Below are 22,015 nucleotides of genomic sequence, written 5' to 3'. Positions count from 1 at the left end.
TTTCAGTCTATGGCAGACTGCATATATTAAGGTGGTACCGTAAGATTATATTGGAGCTGAAAAAGTCCTAGTAGTAGTAACATCACAGTCATCTTAATATCATAGCATGATGCATTACTCATGTGTTTGTTGTGATGGCAGTATAAACAAACCTACTGTGCTGCCAGTTGTATAAAAGTGTAGTATATACAACACATAATACTTGATAATGGTGTATTAGTACATAATACTTGACAGTGGTATATTAGTCCTTTTTTATACTTCTATAAAGAAATAACTGAGACGGGGTAGTTTATAAAGGAAAGAGGTTTAGTTGACTCACAGTTCTACATGGCTAGGGAGGCCTCAGGAGACTTACAATTATGGCAGAAGGTGAAGAAGAAGCAAGCACCTTCTTCACAAGATGGCAGGAGAGAGAGAGAGTGCAGGGGAAACTGCCATCAGATCTCATGAGAACTCTCTCACTGTCAGGAGAACAGCATGGGGGAAACTACCCCCATGATCCAATCACCTCCCATCAGGTCCCTCCCTTGACATGTGGGAATTACAATTTGAGATGAGATTTGGTGGGGACACAGAGCCAAACCATATAAATGGTAATAAATGACTGTGTTACTGGTTTATGTAATTACAATATTGTTTATTGTTGTTTTAAAGTGTACTCCTTGTAAAATATTTTAAAAAGGTAACTGTAAAACAGTCTTAGGCAAGTACTTCAAGTGGTATTCTAGAAAGCATTGTTATCACAGGAGATGACAGCTTCACATGTGTTATTGCCCCTGAAGACTTTCCAGTGGGACAACATGTGGAGGTTGAAGACAGTGATATTGATGATCATGACCCTGTGTAGTCCTAGGCTAATGTGTGTGTTTTTGTGTTAGTTTTTAACCAAAATATTTTAAAAGTAAAAAAAAAAAGAAAAAAGTTAATAGAATAAGAATATAAAAGAAAATATTTTTGTACAGCTATGCAATATGTTTATGTTTTAAGCTAAGTGTGCTTGCAAGAGTGAAAAAGTTAAAAATGAAAAAGTTTATAAGGTAAAATAATTACAGTAAGCTAAGGTTATTATTGAAAAAAGAAATTTTAGAAATAAATTTAACGTAGCCTAGGTGTACAGTATTTATAAAGTCTACAGCAGTGTACGGTAATATCCTAGACCTTTGCATTTACTCACTACTCACTCACTGACTTATGCAGAGTGACCTCAGTACTACAGGCTCCATCATTCATGGTAAGTGTGTATCATTTTTTAATAAATGGTATATATGTGGTATGTATCTTTTATACTGTACTTTCACTGTGCCTTTTCTATGTCTAGATATGTTTAGATACACAAACATGACTGTGTTGCAGTTGCATACAGTATGCCGTATAGTAAGATGCTGTGCAGGTTTGAAGCCTAGGAGCAATAGACTCTACCATTTAGCCTACGTGTGTAGTAAGCTACACCATCTAGGTTTACGCAAGTATACTCTATGATGTTTGCACAACGATGAAGCTGCCTAATAATGCATTTCTCAGAACATATCTTCATTGTTAGGTGGTACATAATTGTATCTTAGTGGACGCCTGTTGACATTTTTTCTTTCATCCTCCTTTTCCTTTTGAGTTGTTTTGAGTTGTATGTTGGCCCAAGATTCAGTGGGGGAGTTAAAAATGTAGATTCACCTTGGTAATTCTAGTTTTGTATTCCCGGACTGACTCCTGAAAATCGACATTTTTAAAGTTCTTCTGATGAATCTGTTGAGTAGCTAGATTTGGAATCCCTGATATCTAGTAAGTATCCCATGGTCCCAGTGGTAAGCAAACATACAGCTGGCAGCCCTTTTGGAACTTCATTTTTTGTAAAATTCTTGTTAATCTTATAAAGCATGATCAGTTAATATTCTGGCTATCTAGCAAACACTAAACACTCTTCAGTGGAAACACCTGCTGAAAAGTCAAAATTCAGATGAGGGCTCTACTGAATTTATGCAAGAATGATCAATGGAAATAAGGGATGAGGAGGGGAGACTTTAGTGAGTATGATTAGTGTCAAAATTATGTTGCATTTTCTGCTCTTAGGAAACACAGATACCAGTTAAATTTTTTTCTTTTGTTTGGTTAGCTTTTGTAGCTATAGGAAATAAAAAATTTTGGTATTAAAAATTACGATACTTTATTAACCAGGCACTGAGATAATGCAGGATAACCTAAAGATCTCGAGACAATAGAGAGGAACCTGGTGACAATCTAGTCTTAGGGTCTACCTCCTCCATTGGGCAGACAATCAGCACCAGCTGTGAGTGGGATGCATGCACTGTTGGGCCTGATATCCCAAGACAAGCCTCCACCTAAGCTAGTTTACAAACCATTGTGTAGTTTGAAGCTTCGCCATCAACTCGGGATGCCCGTAAACTTTCACTAAATAGACACTTTTCTAGGTAGTAGGGTTGTGGGAAGGGACATGGGATCTGAAGTTAACTGTGTTAATAGTGGCCCTGTCACTTATTTTTGTGTGACCCTAAGTCAGTTTGCCTCTTTGAACCTCAGTTTTTTTAATCTGTAAACTCAGGTTAATATTATATACCTTCTAAGACTGTTGTGAGAATTAACTGAAAGGCATGCATATAAAAAACTTAATACAATGCTTTACCACAATAGGCTCTGAAAATATGTTAACTGTTTTTATTAATAATCACCTCTTTTTTTTTTTTTTGAGACAGAGTCTTGCTATGCTGCCCAGAGTGGAGTACAGTGGTATGATCTCGGCTCACTGCAACCTCCGCCTCCCGGGTTCAAGCAATTTTCCTGCCTCAGCCTCCCAAGTAGCTGGGTTTACAGACATGTGCCACCACACCCAGCTAATGTTTTATATTTTTGGTAGAGACGGGGTTTCATCATGTTGGCCAGGCTGGTCTCGAACTCCTGACCTCATGATCTGCATGCCTCAGCCTCCCAAAGTGCCGGGATTACAGGCGTGAGGCATATTAATAATCAATTCTTAAATACCATGTTTTAAGAGACAGAGCCAGACTGTCCTGAAATATGTACCTGTACTAACCTGCTGGGCCTCTGAGATTCTACCATTTAATTTATTTCTTAGTGTTATGGCATACCCTGTTGATACTCATTGTTAATAATTTAGGTAACAAGCTGTTGGTTTCTGGCATGGGTTAGAAGAACAGCTCAGAGGGAAAGCACTGAGGAGAGGAGGTCAGAGAAGGATGGTAGAGTGTTTGGTTTCACAGTGCAGAGTGTAGGGTAGCAGGGTGAGACAGGAGGCTGGGAAGTTGGGAGGCTTCTGCTTCAGGAGCTTTGAATGTCAGAACTGGGGTGGGGATGGGTTCATTCCCTTCATTGCCGAGTGGTTTATGGTGATTGAGTGCCACCTAGAAGTTAATGAATTGCAGAGTCTTGGAGTTGGCTGGGGCTGGATTTTCACAGTGGTTATTTGACTTCTCAGCCACTGTGCTTTTTTTTTTTTTTTTTTTTTACTTTAAATGGGAATAATAGGGAATAATAATGGTGGTTGTAGTAGAACAGCATTATTGTTACTAGTGTTAGTACTGTTTACTCACATTTGTTGAATGCTTACACATAGTACCTTGAGTGCTGTCCACATGTTGCCCTATTCAACCTTGAGACAATTCATGAAATAGGTATTATTAACCCCATTTTACAGAGAAGAGCAAACTTCACAGAACTTCAGGAACTTACTACATGGGTGGGTAGGCAAGATAAAAGAAGACGTGAATGTAAATGGTCTAATTCCAGGAGCCACACCTTTGTTCCCTGTCTTAAAGATATATATATATATACACACGCACACACATACACACATATATATATATTTTTTGTGAGTGTGTGTGTGATTTTACACGTGTAAATACACACATTCATGTTAAGGCTGAAACTACATAGCACATATTGAGAGCTCTGCAAATTGCATTGGTTTTCTGTGGAGGCAGTTATGTAAATGGGTTCAGACAGACAGCATGGGAGTGACTACATAGTCTGGCATGGTGGAGCAGCAATGAGTCAGGAAGTCTCTGCAGCAGCAGCAGAGCCAGGGAATTGGGCAGGAGTGAGTGGGCCATCTGACTTGAAGACCCTGTGTTTCCTTTGGGACCCCTATTTCTGTGTACTTACAGGAGAATGCTAAAAACATGATTAGAACTGAGATGTCATCACAACAAGAGTATCTGTGGAAACTTTTTTTCCTCCTCAAAGACACTTTAATTAGATTCGCATCATGAAAACAATTAGGCAAGATTTGCCATACCTAACCAGTCAATAATTCAAGGACAGGATCTCATTAAGAGCTTTTGCTTTCCTGGAAACTGCCGTTTTGAGGATTCAGCACTGGTGGCTGTGTGCTCTGGGGATTAATTCCTGATCCATATTTCCCCTGAACTTTTTTATTTTCTCAAATCCAGAAGAAAACAAATTTTTAAATGACTGTATAAGCTGCCCTTCATTTTCACAAAGGTGTTCTGGGATTTGAGTTGTGCTTTCTCTGTAACAGTTCCATTGGGTTCTGTTTCGAATTACACCCACTAAGTGGACAAAGCAAGAGATGGGACTCAGATACAGGTGCTGCTTGAGTGGGTCAGCCTCACTCTCAGATTTTGTAGGTGGCTTATCCCACAGCCAGGTGAAGGTTGTCTTCTGTTGACCTGAGCTGGTGGAACTCCTGAGACATCTGGTTCATTTTCCCTGACACAGGTATTGAGATGTACTATACATTTCTTCCCTTCTTTTGCTTCTTCACTTTCTCTTCCCTACAACTCTTTCCATCTCTTCATTCTTTCCTTTCTAAATGCATTATTGATTTCCTACCATGGGCTAGTCTTTGCAATTGGAATTGAGGATGCAATGAAGAAAAAATAGATACAACCATTTAGAAAAACATTTGGCCTGATCTATTAAAGTTGAAACTGTGCATGTGCTATGGCCCAGGTAATTGACTGCTGGATACTCCAGAGATACTTGTGCACATATATATCTGGATACATTATAAGTGTTTTCATAATAGCACTGTTGATAATAGCCATAAGCTGGGTCCATTCTAAATATCTTCTGTAGAGTGGATAAATAATTTGGAGTATTTTCAATCAGTAGAACACTATGTAGCAATGAAAATGAACAAACAACAACTACATGCAACACTGTGGATGAGTCTCATACACATAAAACTGAGCACATGGGCATTATTCACCCTGCCTTAATAGGCAGTGACATGATAGGTGTGTGCTTAGGAAGTTGGCTTTTGTCAATATGGAATATAGGGAATTCATGCTGGAGACAGGACGCCATTGGGAGGCACTTTGCAATGGTCCTGGAGAGAGATAATTCCATGCCAAGCCAAGGCAGTAGCAGTAGCAAGGAAGAGAGTAACATGGATTGTTGAGGGATGTTACAAGTGAAATAAGCACAATTGGGTGACTTATTGGATGTTTGGATTGATTATAGAGAGGGGACCATCTAACATGTTGCTAAGATTTCTAATCTCATGGACTAGAAAGACAGTTGTCATTCACTGAGAGCAGAGGAAGACTAGGATTTTGAGGTGATAGCTAATGAATCCTCATGACATTAAGCTATGTGACCTTGGGCAAGTTATTTAACATCTCTTTGTCATAGTTTCTTCATGCATAAAAGAGAGAAAATAATTTTCAAAGCATAGCAACCTCAGAAGATAATACAATGTCTGATATAGAATGGACACTGTTACAATACTGAGTTTTGAGGAGTAGGTATGACCCTGAATTTGTAATACCATAAATGTAATGGAGAGTCCTCCCTGTAGGCTTCTCAGAGATGAAAAACAGGTGAAGGAAACCTTGAATCATCCTTTTATGTCTTGCATATGATGAAACACTATGTACTTCAAGTACAGGGTGAGGAGAAAGTCTTAGGACACAGCTACAAAGAAATGAGATTACATAACGTGGGAAAAGGAAAGCCAAGAGGTGATTTAACAAGACTTTGAATGAAGAGGAAGCCAGAAGTTAGCAGGTACCATTGCTGAAAATGGTTTAAAAGGCACAGAGTCATTTATAAAATGCCTTATTTATTTATATAAAAGTGATACTCAGGGTCTTTTTCCTCAATAGACATTTTTTGGCAATTGCCAAAGGAATACGTATTTTTTTAAATAGAAAATTTATAAACCACTAAAAAGAAGAACAAAGCACGTAAATAACATATAGTTCTAATGCCCTAATGTTGTTAGCATGTTAGCTCTGTTCAGTTACTCATCTGTCCGTCCGTCCGTCTGTCCATCCATCCATCCATCCATCTTTTTTTAAAAATGAAGCTGAAATTAAACCATATGTTGTTGTGTAAACTGCTGTGTTTTGCATGGAACTTAAATGGAGATGAATTCTAGTGTGAGGGATTTAGGTTAGCTATTTGTAGTAAGAAGAGTGTCTGATGTGCTTTATCAATGAGTTACTGAGGGAAAGTGCAATATTTTCTTCTCTGGCAGTCTTAAAATATAATAGGATAAACTCTCATCTCATTGATGGCAAGGGCATGACCCTGTTTTACTGCCCTGTTATTCTCTGATATGTGGACAAAACTCGAGAGTGCTTTTCTGAGGACTTACTTCTCCCAAAAGTGGCAGAAAGCAATATTGGTTAGAATATGATGTAAGAGACTTTTATTAATCTCTTACCTACATTTGCCTTCAGGACTGGGGACTGAAGAGTTCATCTCTCCCAAGAGTGTGAGACTGCTCAACTTTTCATTTCTTAATATTAAAATCACTGTAAAATTGTATTCTGACTAATCCAGAATAAAGACGGAAACGATTAGTGTCACCAGGATACAGTTTTACACGAGCAAATCATTTTAAATAGGCTTAAATCTAAGAGGTAAAAACTGCTTAGATGGAAGGTATTTATGTCAGATTGGATGGGATAACTCCTGTGTGTGTGTGTGTGTGTGTGTGTGTGTGTATGTGTGTAAGAGAAGGTGAGGAAAGGGAGAGGGGAGAGGGAGAGAGGAATTCTGAAGGCTTCCTTTTATTGTATGCATGATCTAAATGTAGAGGCTACTGCTATTAGCGAGGTCTAATTAAGAGGTTTTAGTAACCATTTGACCAAAATGACAGTTTGCCGGATCCAGCATTTTCTCAGATTTTTGTTTGTTTGTTTCAGTGCATGTGCTCACCTATGCATGCATATAAACACATGCCAACTATACATACAGGAGACGTGGCTCTCATTTCCTTTCCACAGAGATATAAGGTTGGGAAGATGTATTATGTGTTGAATATTTTTGATTACAAAGAAATTGAATTAATTAATTTAACAAATGCTCATTGAACTCTTTCAGTGTAAGCACTGTGGTGAAAATGGGGGATAGGAAATTGTCTAAAAGCATCAAGGAATGGCAATGAGCGTTTTAGTCAGTGGTGCAGGTGTGACTATTAATCTATACCTGGTACTTAGTGTCCTCAGAAGAGACACCCCCTTTACCTTCAGGGTAAAGCCTAAACTTCTCAGCCTGAGGCCATTTGCAACCTTGTCTTCAATTATCCTTTCAGTCTCATATCCTAACATCTGCCACACCCACCTTATGCTCCAGTCATTCCTGTGGGAAGAATTTATCAAGCCCCATACCATGTACTGGGCAGTTTTAGATAACTTGTGGCTCCTCAGACATGTCTCTTCCTTCATGTCTCCTTACCTGGGTCCTTGTGGTTTTCCTCTGATGGAATGCTTCACCTCCAATTGCTGACACTCTCCCACTTGTCTATTTGTCTTTTCCACTAGCCAGTGAGATCCTGGAGGAGAGAGACCATCTCCTTCTCTGTGGGCCTCTAGCAGTCGGTATGGCACTTAGCATATAGTAGCCATGCAGTCAGTGTGTTGAACAAATGAATGAATGAGGCAAAGTTAAATGTAATCCAAATCTTTAGTGGTGATGAGCTCCCTTAGCTTTTGTTTATTTAGGAAAGTCTTAATTTCTCTTTCATTTTTGAAAGATAGTTTTGCTGGATATAGTATTTTTGTCTTGTAGATTTTCTTTTTTTTTTTTTTTTTAATTTCAGTATTTTTAATATGGCATTCCATTCACTTCTGGCCTGCAAAGTTTCTGCCAAGGAATGTACTGAAAATCTTATAGGAGCTTAATGTGATGAGTTGTTTTTCTCTTACTGCTTTCAAGATTCTCCCTTTTTCTGTGACTTTTGACATTTGATTATAATGTGTCCTGGTGTGAGTCTTTATATATATATATATATATTTTTTTTTTATTTAAGTTCTAGGGTACATGTGCACAGTGTGCAGGTTTGATACATAGGTATACATATGCCATGTTGGTTTGCTGCACCCATCAACTCATCATTTACATTAGGTATTTCTCCTAATGCTATCCCTCCCCCAGGCCCCCACCCCATGACAGGCCCTGGTGTGTGATGTTCCCCACCCTGTGTCCAAGTGATCTCATTGTTCAGTTCCCATCTATGAGTGAGAACATGCGGTGTTTGGTTTTCTGTCCTTGTGATGGTTTGTTGAGAATGATGGTTTCCAGATTCATCCATGTCCCTGCAAAGGACATGAATGCATCCTTTTTTTATGGCTGCATAGTATTCGATGGTGTATATGTGCCACATTTTCTTAATCCAGTCTATCATTGATGGACATTTGGGTTGGTTCCAAGTCTTTGCTTTTGTGAATAGTGCCGCAATAAACATACATGTGCATAGGTCTTTATAGTAGCATGATTTATAATTCTTTGGGTATATACCCAGTAAATGGGATTGCTAGGTCAAATGGTGATTCTAGTTCTAGATCCTTGAGGAATCGCCACACTGTCTGCCACAATGGTTGAACTAATTTGCACAGGTGTGAGTCTTCTTGAATTTATCCTAGTTGAAGTTCATTGAGATTTTTCAATTTATTTGCCAATTTCCTCCCTCAAATTTAGGGAATTTTCAGCCATGATTTCTTCAAATAGGCACTCTGTTTCTTTCTCACTCTCTTCTCATTCTGAGATTCCCATAATGTGGATAATGATCTGTTTGATGCTGTCTTGTAAGTCCCTTAGGCTCTCTTGACTTTTCTTTATTCTTTTTATTTATTTTTTGGTCCATGACTCAATAATTTCAAATAACTTATTTTTAAGTTTGCTGATTCTTTCTTCTGCTTGATCATGTTTGCTATTGAATGAGCCCCTCTAGTGAATTGTTTTTTAGTTCCATTATTCTTCAACTCTGGAATTTCTCCTTGGTTCTCATTTTTCTCATAGTTTCTCTTTGTTGATAGTCTCATTTTGTTCTTGCATTTTATTTTTTCTTAATTCCTTTAGTTGTCTATTTTAGTTCATGGAGAATTTTAAGATGCTTATTTCAAGTTCTTTGTGAGGTAATTCATAGATCTCTGTTTCTTTAGGGTTGGTTTCTAGAGATTTGTTTTGTTTCTTTGATTGGGCCATGTTTACTTGTTTCTTTGCATGCATTGTGATCTTTTGTTGAGGTTCGGGTATATGAAAAAACAGCCACTTCTCCCAGTCTTATGGACTGGCTTCATATAGGAAAGACCTTCACTGATGAACCTAGCTTGAGATTCTGGGGGCCTCTCAAACCTTTTCGGGGGATGCAGCTTCTCTGGGCTTGTGGGTAATTTCCCAGTCAGAGAGGACTGCCCCTGTTCTCAAGAGCCAATGATCTTTTGTTACCCTTGGTGTCCGTCTGAGGTACTGCAGTCTCTCTAGTGTAACAAGCCACCATGCTTGCTTTTGAAAGTATATTGCCATTTCCTTTAGCACTCTGAGTCATGCCCCTCTTAAAGACGGAATGTTGGATGCACAGTTAGCACTTTTCTATCCCTTCTGAGGGAGAAGCCAGAAGCTGGGAATTTTTTCTTGATTGCGTTACACTATGCTAGGTGGGAGGGAGCTATCATAGGTAAAAGTAACAAAGTGTCTTATCCGCTTGGATGTGGCTCTTCTTGGCTTTGCACTCACCTGGGGTGCTGCTAATTCTTGAGGGAGTTCTCATAAAGGCAATTTGGTTTGTATATTGTTCTTAAGTCATTATCTCTGGGGGTAATGAGGGCTTGGGACTTCCTATTCAGCCATCTTACTTCTATCACTCAAGTGTAATCTAGATCCCTGTTTTATGACATGAAGATAATTTATATTGATATAATTTTGGTAATTAAAATTGGTAGAGATGGTGACATATCTCTTCTGTCTCACCCCCTTCTCCAATCGAGGATTGAAAAAGTCATTCCCGGCTTCTGGTTTTCTAATCTTGTCTCTATCTGACTCTATTTAGTAATAGTAGCTAACATTTAATAAATACTTATGTGTCAGGAACTCTTCATATTCCTGTGATGTGTGATAAGTCATTTACTTGTCACAATAGTTGTAAAAGAAAGATACTATGGTCGTTCCCATTTTACATGTGAGGAAACCAAGTTATAGAGAGTCGAAATTATTTACCTAAGGTCCTATCATTGATAATTACCTCAGACTCAATTTTAACAAGAGATTTTGCAGCATGAGATGAATATTCTTTAATTTGAATAAGACTGTTGTTAGTATTATATAAACTATAAATTACTTTAAACAAAATCTTCTTAGGCAGTTGTTGAATTATTATGGATATTATTTTGTATTGATTATAAGTGGTAATTATGCAGCTAGAAATGTCTGTCGTTTACATATCCAAGCATAGAATGACATCGAAGATGTGTTTTTTGTTTTTTGTTTTTTTGCAGGACAGAGTTCATTCAAAGAGGCAGGATTTCAGTCACAGGAGCTGGATTTCTCAACTGCATTTTAGAAACTTTTGCCAGCACATTCTTAAGACAGGGAGCCCAGAAGGTAACTTTATTTCTGCTTTGAACCAACATTAATTTTAAAAAACAATAGGAGTTCCAATAGGGTTATTGAATAAGACTCATGAACAGACATAATGAGAAAAACATATAGTTAATAAACAAATATATGCAAAAATAATTACTCTCAAAATTATTACATAAATTCAAATCAAAGTAAAACTAAAGTGCCATTTATGGCTCATTAAATTAAAAATATGCCAATGAAGAGTATGTGAAAATTTGGAGCATACTTATAATCTAATTAAAAGAAATAATCAGAATGAATAATAATGTATAGTATGATGACAACTATTTAATAAAGATAATGATAGTTAATATTTATTGGGCACTTACTATATACTACTGACTGCTAAAAGCATTTGTATTTATTAACTCATTTAATCCTCACAAACCTTTGCAGAAGCTATTACTGTTGTCTTAATATTATGGTTGAGGAAAATACAGAGACCCCAATTGTCCATTCTTGTAGTTTTCAAACTCTATTCTCAAGGGAGCTTAGCCTTCCATGAAAGTGATTCAGAAGTCATGTTGGAGTTCTAAGGTCCTGTGTGCTCTATTTTAAGTAGAACTGTTCCATTTTAATCTGTCCTCTATGATATTCCATATGACATTTTTTTTTTTTTTTTTTTTTTTTTGAGACGGAGTCTTGCTGTGTCACCCAGGCTGGAGTGCAATGGCCAGATCTCGGCTCACTGCAAGCTCCGCCTCCCGGGTTCACGCCATTCTCCTGCCTCAGCCTCCCGAGTAGCTGGGACTACAGGTACCCGCCACCTCGCCCGGCTAGTTTTTTTTTTTTTTTTGTATTTTTTAGTAGAGACGGGGTTTCACCGTGTTAGCCAGGATGGTCTCGATCTCCTGACCTCGTGATCCACGTGGATCACGAGGTCCATATGACATTTATATCTCCTATTTTCTTGCCTTAATAGCATTATTTTTAAAACTTCATGTCAAAACCCATGGCTTATGCATCTTTATGTGCTTATTGCAGTGCTCAGTATAGAGCAGTTTCTCCAAAGTGTTTTATTATTGTTATTAATTGCAATGATAATTATACTCACTTATTTCCAGATTTTACTCGGGACTCATTTTGTTTTGTGGGATAGAATTAACCGCTGGTATAAAGAACCATTGTTATGACCCTCAGAGACTTCCTAGTAATGGACCCTTGTTTTCATTTTTGCATGTCTAGGTTCAAGAATGAACCTGTACTAGGAGGCGTTCATTTGGGAGGCTGAGGGCGGTGCATGAATATTCAGTACTGTCGTGTACACCATAGACATACTGTCATGATTGATGATGTGTTCTTGCTCCAGTTTGAGGTGGTTCCTGGTGCATATTCAGACTGGTCCAGCCTCTTTAAACTTGAACTTGAAGGGAGTAGTTGAACTTCCAGAAGATGTTATGTCACCTTCACTCACTCAGACATTATTGCACATTTTCCTGCTATATTGCAATTTATGCATTTGTAAAAACTCCCATGTTCTACAGCATTGCACTCTAAAAATAGTGGAACTGATGAGAAAAGTAATTTCATTGCCATGTTTCTTACTGAGTTGACTTCTTGTGCATCCTTTAAACTCTGTATGATAATAATAGTAATAATAAATTGAATTTTTTAATAATACAGATATATTAACTAGAAGAATGGGATTTTTTTGAGAGAGAGGGATAACATTTAGCTGAAGTAGGGTTCAAAGTTCATGTTCCCTATCATCAAATTGATTGCAAATGTTCATTTATAAAAACCATTCTTGTAGGCCATATAAAAACAGGTGGTGGGCTGGATTTGGCTTGTAGGGTATAGCTAACCCCTACTTCAGATAAATATTATTTCATTAACTAAAGTGGGTCTGTATTTGACGCATCAGTTAATCAGATGAACCTAATAATGACTTTTAATTGCACAGTGGTTATGTACATTCTGATCCTCTGAGATACATAGAGTGAAATTTTTTTCCCCATTTTATTAATGAGAAATGACTTGAAAGATAAGCATACACGATATGTGGTAACTGCTTTCCCTGCTTCCTTCCTCTTACAAATATATATTGAGCACCTGCTTTGCACTAGGCACTGCGTTAAGTGTGGGCTAAATGTGTTTCTTCAAGGTCACAGAACTAGCAAAGCGTGGAGTCTGGACTCAAATCCACATCTTTTGTCAAGAAGAGTTCCCTCTTGCCACTTTACTATGCAGCCCTCAGATGAATGAGGTGAAATCCTTGCCTACCTAGCATCACAAACTTCACTTATACTTTTGTTCATTAGATGAATTTGTGTTGTGGTTACTCCCTTTGGATCTTGTTAGGTCTATTTGGTTGCAAGTAACAGAAACCACTTCAGGCTAGCTCATTGTAAGTGTATAAGGGTGGTGAGGCTGGCAGGCTTCAGAAAGGTCTTTACTGGGAACTGAACACTGCCAGGAACCCAAGTGATATTCCTTCTTCAGCTCTTGTCTGTAAGACTATATGTCTGTTTTATTCCACTCTTTTTGTGTAGTCTGGTTTTCTCTGCTCCCCAGGCCATATAATGGAACATGGGCCTCCACTGTCAAGCATACATATTATATATTGATAGAATTCTCACTAATAATAAAATAGCTTATTTTTTTTCTTTATTAATTCTTTAGGAAGGACTCTCATTGGCCTCCCATAGCTCAGGCACCACCAGGAAGATGGAAGTCAGGTTGTCCAGTTATGGCTCATCCTCTGCCATGACCACATGGACCAGGGTTAGGGGGACACTTCTCAGGGGAAGGGGTTGTGGGGCGGATATATACTCCCCAACATTTCTAGCATGATCCCACATTTGATTCTATGTTCCTTGATGGCAGAGAGGTGGTTTTATTCACCTTAATTCTTATTCCCTCCTCCCAACCTGTAGTACCTTGAACAGAATTCCATCCATTCGTGTGGGAATGAGTAGAAAGGAAATGCCCAGGGAGGTTCACAGTTGGTTTCTGATGAATATTATCTGGAAATAATTAGGTGACTTCAACTTCTTAAAGTGATTCCTTTTTATTCTCATTTATTATGCTCAGAAGTAAGAATATATTTTTCCTGCTAGCTTTTGCCTTTTCTGACTTACTTTTTCTTTTTGAAGAGCCCACGTTTAATTAGCTTTTTGATTTTAGGAGCCATTTATGCTTAAGTGTCTTTTTTCTTTTATCCAAGTGGTCATGTTTTCCAGTATCAGCCTGACTTCCTGATAAACCCTCACAGCTGAGCCTGCATAAATGGTTTCTGTGGAAGTCACCGTAAGAGTGTTTTAGGTGACTTTATTTTCACTTTAGGACTTATCCCTGAGTCTGTTGAGTAGTGGTAATGATGGGATCTGATATCTATTTTTTCCAGAAAAATCAAAACTAGGTACTCACAAACTTTTTATTTTTATGTTTGTAAATTAAAAGCTGGCTTTAGCTATGGATCCCCAAGCTGAGGTCATACGTATTCTGTGCCTCTGAGGACTGGCTCAATTGCTTTTTTCTCCCTTCGCCACTCTTAAAGGGAGGTAACTTGGAATTTGGGAGCCTTTGTGTCACAAATGCTGACTTTTCACACACCAGTCAGACCCCTCCTTCCTCCTGGAGTGGAAATCTGTGGGCAGGAGAACTGGGATTTCCCTTTGGCAGTCAAGTTGACAGATGTATCCTTGAAACAGAAGTGGTTCTGAACTTACAGCCCTCTGGACTCGCTCTCCTCACCTTTGTGACCCAGCACAAATCACTCTGGCCCTCCCTATTGTCAGCTTAATTATCTGCAAAATGGGGATTTTAATGTGTTCCCACAGATACATGTGAAACTAAGTTTGATAGCTTTCTGTAAGTTGGTAAACACAGGACAAATATACAAAATATGTTTTAGTTTTCAAGAATTAAAACTCACTGCCACATACTTCTTTAACATATTTTCTTTTTATGGTTATATATTTTTTATCCCCCTCAAATTCATGTAAACATATATAGGCTAGACAACTAGATTTTAAGTTTAACTCTACCAGCACTTTTTGAGTGTCACCTATGTGCCAGGCATTGGGTAGAATGCTGGAGACACAAGTAAGAATTAAGACGTAATTCTTAAGATAGAGATTGTGCCTTAAGCAGCTTTACTTCTGGGACATCTAGCTCAGGGCAGAAAGCAGGACAGACAATGAATAAACATCTGCTGATGCAGAAAATTTATCGAGCCTTGCTTGGTGTTCAGTGCCAGCACTGTGATCACTGCTGAGAAGCATATTAAAATAACAGCTAGTGCTTATAAGAGCTTAGTAGATGCCAAGCACTGTCCTTGGCATGCATTACCTTATCTGATTTTCTGGACAACATAATGAGATAGGAATTGTTATTTTCATTTTATGCATAGGGAAACTGAGGTCCCAAATGGCAAAGCAGTTTTCTCAAGGTCACAGGATTAGTAAGTGGTGAACCTGAGATTTGAACCCAAGCCTGTCTGACCCCAGAGTGCTCTTGATCTCTGCAGCACAGAGCTGCATCCATGATCAATGCACTTAAGCTACCTGCGTGGGGCAAGCTGTGTGTTCTTGATATAACCAGAGTAAGGCAATGTGATGCACAGTAACGACGGAGGAATGCAAGCGTAGGGAGCTCAGTTACAAGAGAGGAACTTGGAATGGGCCAGAGGAATGGGGCCATGCTACTTGAAACGGCCTTTGAGGGGCAAGTGAATGTCTTCCCTTCTGTTCGGAGGCCCCAGCATCTATCGTCCACACTACAGCTGGCCTGAACTCCATGCAGCTCAACACTCTCAACAGTGCCATGCAGGTTGAGAGTATGTTAGCTGACGTTTCTCCCATTTTTATTGTAATGACATATCCTCTTTTCTGCTTTTTTATGTACTGCAGATTTATGAAAATACTTTTGTATTAAAAAATAGTATTAAAAATTTGTTTTTCATTGTGGCAAAATATACATAGCAAAAAAATTTACCATTTTAACAATTTTTAAGTGTACAGTTCAGTGGCACTAAGTACATTCACATGTACTTAATGTGATGGTGATGCAGCTGTCACCATCATCTGTCTCCAGAACTTTGTTCCTCTTCCCAAACAGGAGCTCCTTAGCTGTTAAACAATCACTTCCCATCCCATTCACCTCCTAGCCCCTGACAACCACCATTCTACTTTTTGTCTCTATGAACTTGGCTAGTTTAGTTATGTCATATAAGTGGACTAATACAGTATTTGTCTTTTTGTGACTGGTGTTATTTTACTTAGCATATGTTTTCAACGTTCATCTGTATTGTAGCATGTGTCAGAATTACCTTTCTTTTTAAGGCTAATATTTCATTGTTTGTATATATCACATTTTGTTTGTCTAGTCATCTGATATGATTTGGCTATATGTTCCCACCCAAATCTTACCTTGAATTGTAATAATCCCCATGTGTCAAGCACGGGGATCAGGTGGAGATAACTGAATCATGGGGGCTGTTTCCCCCATACTATTCTCATGGTGGTGGATAAGTCTCGTGAGATCTGATGGTTTTATAAATGGGAGTTCCCCTTCACAAGCTCTCTTGCCTGCTGCCATGTAAGACATGACTTGCTCCTCATTCACCTTCTGCCATGATTTTGAGGCCTCCCTAGCCATGTGGAACTGTGAGTCAATTAAACCTCTTTTCTTTATAAATTACCCAGTCTCAGGTATGTCTTTATTAGCAGTGTGAAAACAGACATAATCCATTGGTGGATTCTTTTTTTTTTTTTTTTTTATTATTATACTTTAAGTTCTAGGGTACATGTGCATAACGTGCAGGTTTGTTACATATGTATACTTGTGCCATGTTGCTGTGCTGCACCCATCAACTCGTCAGCACCCAACAACTCGTCATTTATATCAGGTATAACTCCCAATGCAATCCCTCCCCCCTCCCCCCTCCCCATGATAGGCCCCAGTGTGTGATGTCCCCCTTCCCGAGTCCAAGTGATCTCATTGTTCAGTTTCCACCTATGAGTGAGAACATGCGGTGTTTGGTTTTCTGTTCTTGTGATAGTTTGCTAAGAATGATGGTTTCCAGCTGCATCCATGTCCCTACAAAGGACACAAACTCATCCTTTTTTATGGCTGCATAGTATTCCATGGTGTATATGTGCCACATTTTCTTAATCCAGTGTGTCACTGATGGACATTTGGGTTGATTCCAAGTCTTTGCTATTGTGAATAGTGCTGCAATGAACATACGTGTGCATGTGTTTTTATAGCAGCAAGATTTATAATCCTTTGGGTATATCCCCAGTAATGGGATGGCTGGGTCATATGGTACATCTAGTTCTAGACCCTTGAGGAATCGCCATACTGTTTTCCATAATGGTTGAACTAGTTTACAATCCCACCAACAGTGTAAAAGTGTTCCTATTTCTCCACATCCTCTCCAGCACCTGTTGTTTCCTGACTTTTTAATGATCGCCATTCTAACTGGTGTGAGATGGTATCTCATTGTGGTTTTGATTTGCATTTCTCTGATGACTGGTGATAATGCACATTCTTTCATGTGTCTGTTGGCTATATGAATGTCTTCTTTTGAGAAATGTCTGTTCATATCCTTTGCCCACTTTTTGATGGGGTTGTTTGTTTTTTTCTTGTAAATTTGTTTGAGTTCTTTGTAGGTTCTGGATATTAGCCCTTTGTCAGATGAGTGGATTGCAAAAATTTTCTCCCATTCTGTAGGTTGCCTGTTCACTCTGATGGTAGTTTCTTTTGCTGTGCAGAAGCTCTTTAGTTTAATGAGATCCCATTTGTCAATTTTGGCTTTTGCTGCCATTGCTTTTGGTGTTTTAGACATGAAGTCTTTGCCCATGCCTATGTCCTGAATGGTACTACCTAGGTTTTCCTCTGGGGTTTTTATGGTATTAGGTCTAATATTTAAGTCTCTAATCCATCTTGAATTAATTTTCGTATAAGGAGTAAGGAAAGGATCCAGTTTCAGCTTTCTACTTATGGCTAGCCAATTTTCCCAGCACCATTTATTAAATAGGGAATCCTTTCCCTATTTCTTGTTTCTCTCAGGTTTGTCAAAGATCAGATGGCTGTAGATGTGTGGTATTATTTCTGAGGACTCTGTTCTGTTCCATTGGTCTATATCTCTGTTTTGGTACCAGTACCATGCTGTTTTGGTTACTGTAGCCTTGTAGTAGAGTTTGAAGTCAGGTAGCGTGATGCCTCCAGCTTTGCTCTTTTGACTTAAGATTGTCTTGGAGATGCGGGCTCTTTTTTGGTTCCATATGAACTTTAAAGCAGTTTTTTCCAATTCTGTGAAGAAACTCATTGGTAGCTTGATGGGGATGGCACTGAATCTATAAATAACCTTGGGCAGTATGGCCATTTTCACGATATTGATTCTTCCTATCCATGAGCATGGTATGTTCTTCCATTTGTTTGTGTCCTCTTTGATTTCACTGAGCAGTGGTTTGTAGTTCTCCTTGAAGAGGTCCTTTACATCCCTTGTAAGTTGGATTCCTAGGTATTTTATTCTCTTTGAAGCAATTGTGAATGGAAGTTCATTCATGATTTGGCTGCCACATGATTATCTCAATAGATACAGAAAAGGCTTTTGACAAAATTCAACAGCCCTTCATGCTAAAAACGCTCAATAAATTCGGTATTGATGGAACGTACCTCAAAATAATAAGAGCTATTTATGACAAACCCACAGCCAATATCATACTGAATGGGCAAAAACTGGAAAAATTCCCTTTGAAAACTGGCACAAGACAGGGATGCCCTCTCTCACCACTCCTATTCAACATAGTGTTGGAAGTTCTGGCTAGGGCAATCAGGCAAGAGAAAGAAATCAAGGGTATTCAGTTAGGAAAAGAAGAAGTCAAATTGTCCCTCTTTGCAGATGACATGATTGTATATTTAGAAAACCCCATTGTCTCAGCCCAAAATCTCCTTAAGCTGATAAGAAACTTCAGCAAAGTCTCAGGATACAAAATTAATGTGCAAAAATCACAAGCATTCTTATACACCAGTAACATTGGTGGATTCTTGGGTTGCTTCTGCCTTTTGGCTATTGTGAATAATACTACTATAAACATGGGTGTATAATGTTCCTGCTTTAAATTCTTTTGGGTATATATATATATAGACCCAGAAGTGAAATTGCTGGATTAATTATATGTTTAATATTTTGAGGACCAATTTAAAGGTTTTTAAAATTTTTTAAGTTAATTTTTTGTTTTTAATTGACAAATTATAATTGTATATATTTATGGGATACAATGTGGCATTTTGAGATACACACACACACACACACACACATATAATGTGGAATGATTAATTCAAGCTTACTAAAATATCCATCACCTCACATATTTAACATTTTTTGTGGTGAGATCATTTGGAGTTTACTCTTAGCAATTTTGAAATTTACAATATATGCTTATTAACTGTAGTCAACATGCTATACAATAGATCTCAAAAACTTATTCCTCCTGTCTAACTGAAACTTTATGCCTTTTGGCCAACATCTCCTCATTCTCTCTCACCTCCCCCAGCCTCTGATAACCACCATTCTACTCTCTACTTCTATGAGTTTAACTTTTTTAGATTTTACATATGAGGTATTTGTCCTTCTGTGCCTTATTTCACTTAACATAATATTCTCCAGGTTTATCCATGTTGTCACAAATGACAGAACTTGCTTCTTTTTAAGGCTGACTAGTACTCCACTGTGTACATATACCACATTTTCTTTGTGCATTCATCCATTGTTGAACACTTAGGTTGATTCCATATCTTGGCTATTGTGACTAATGCTGCAGTGAACATGAGGTGCAGCTGTCTCTTTGACATACTGATTCCAAATTCTTTGGATAAATACCCAGAAGTGGGATTGCTGGATCATATGGTAGTTCTATTTTGTGTTTTTTGAGGAACTTTCATATAGTTTTCCATAATGGGTAATTTACATTTCCACCAACAGTGTACAAGGGAATCCTTTTCTCCGATTCTTGCCAACACTTTTTATCTTTTATCTTTTTTATATCAGCCATTGTAACAAGTATGAGGTGATATCTGATTTTGGTTTTAATTTACATTTCTCTGATGATTGGCGCTGTTGAGCATTCTTTTTTTCATATACCTGTTGGCCATCTGTATGTTTTCTTGTGGGAAATAACTATCTGGTTCTTTGCCCATTTTTTAATTGGATTATTTGTTTCCTTGCTATTGAGTTGTTTGAATCCCTTGTATATTTTGGATATTAACCCCTTATCAGATGTATGATTTGTAGATATTTTCTTCCAATTTTCAGGTTGTCTCTTCACTCCATTAATTGTTTCCTTTGCTGTGCATAAGCTGTTTAGTTTGATGCAATCTTATTTGTCTGTTTTTGCTTTTGTTCCCTGTGCTTTTGGGGTCAAATCCAAAAAATCGTTGCCTAGACCAATGTCATTGATTTTTTTCCCTTATGCTTCCTTCTAGTAATTATATAGTTTCAGTTCTTATGTTTAAGTCTTTAGTTCATTTTGAGTTGATTTTTGTATATGGTGTGAGATACAGGTCCAATTTTATTAATCTGTGTGGATATTCAGTTTTCCCAGCACCATTTATTGAAGAGACTGTTTCTTTCCCATTGTGCATTCTTGGCATCTTCCCTGAAAATCAATTGACTGTAAATGCTCGGGTTCATTTCTGGGCTCTCTAATCTGTTCCATTATTCAATGTGTCTGTTTTTATGCCAGTATTGTGCTGTTTTGATTACTATAGGTTTGTAATGTATTTTGAAATGGGGTAGTGTGATGCTTCCAGCTTTGTTCTTTTTACTCAAGATTACTTTGGTTATTTGAGGTCTTTTGTGGTTCCATGTAAATTTTAGAATTGTTTATTTTATTTTTTGTGGAAAATGTTGTTGGAATATTGATCTCTATCATTGCATTGAATCTGTAGATTGCTTTGGGTATTATGGATAAGTTAACAATATTAATTCTTTCAAGCTGTGATCATGGGTTATCTTTCCATTTATTTGTGCCTTCAGTTTTGTCCATGTTTTATGCTTTTCAGTGTAGAGATCTTTTACCACCTTGGTTCAATTTATTCCTAAGTATTTCTTTGGTAACTACTATAAATGAGATTGATTTTTAAATTTTTTTCAGAGAGTCTTTGTTAGTGTATAGAAATGATACTGATTTTTGTATGTTGATTTTTGTATCCTGCAACTTAACTGAATTCATTTATCAGTTCCATTTTTGGTGGAGTCTCTATGGAGATATATATATATATATATACACACACACACACATATATATATATATATATATAAAATCATGTTGTCAGCAAACAGAGATGGTTTTACTTCCTACTTTCTACGTGGATGCCTTTTATTTCTTTCTCTTGCCTAATTGCTCTAGCAAAACTCCCAGTATTATATTGAATAGAAGTGGCGAGAGTAGACCACTTCTTTTGAGATAGTTGTCTATCTGTGTGCGTGACAGCAATGGGGTATACCATGTCTGTGAATTTTTTCTCAATTCTATACAGAAGAATGAATATATGCTGTCAGCCAGTGAGCACTGGTGAGTGTGCCATACAGTGTGTTCCTCAATCTGAGAGGCATTCACTCATCTCTTGACTGTGCCATAGTCTCTCTCAGCCTTGATTTCATGTGCTGGTGGATAATTTTGACCCATGGTGGCCAATAGAAGATAGTATATTGGAAGTGCCAAAAACATGCTGAAGACAAGTATTTGCTTATCTCAAGTCATGCTAAAATATGTAGTTATCTTTTAATATGCCTTGAGATAAGTAAGTACATTCAGAAAGCAGATCAAAAAGGTAAAGTTCTGAAGGAAAATAGTGGTTGGTAGAAATCTGGGACACATGAAAGGCTTCATACACATTTCTACAGCTTTGGGAGATGGCCCAACCACTGTGTGAAGCAGAGCTGGAGATAACCAGGCCAGAGTCAAGTCATGATCTCAGACCTCAGGGACCCAAAGAGAAGGAAACAGAGACATCACTGATGCTCTGCAGGTGCTCACCAGTTGAGGGGGGCTTTCCTTAGGTCAGTGTTGCTCAACCCTTTTTTCATTATCAACCCCTTCAGGAGCCTTTTTAGACAATTTCCGCCTAATTATTCTTTTCACCATGAAATTTTAAGACCATACATATACTGATTATTTGTTCATGCACTATATTATGTTCAATTTATACATAAAAA

General features: G+C 37.9%; 1 protein-coding gene across 2 annotated transcripts in view; it reads left to right on the top strand.

Moving 5' to 3' along the window:
• LOC102116165 (PRELI domain-containing protein 2) overlaps positions 1-22,015 on the top strand; it is a 78,993-nt gene that overhangs the window by 28,571 nt on the left and 28,407 nt on the right. For both annotated transcript variants that reach the window (XM_005558129.5, XM_045394361.3), the window contains one exon: positions 10,719-10,824. In XM_005558129.5, coding sequence (XP_005558186.1) covers positions 10,719-10,824 — 106 coding nt within the window. The remainder of the gene's footprint in view (positions 1-10,718; positions 10,825-22,015) is intronic.

This window comes from Macaca fascicularis, chromosome 6 (assembly GCF_037993035.2).
Source record: "Macaca fascicularis isolate 582-1 chromosome 6, T2T-MFA8v1.1".
Lineage (NCBI taxonomy): Eukaryota > Metazoa > Chordata > Mammalia > Primates > Cercopithecidae > Macaca > Macaca fascicularis.
The sequence above is the reverse complement of the archived record's forward strand: the minus strand, read 5'-3'. Positions and strand labels throughout refer to the sequence as shown.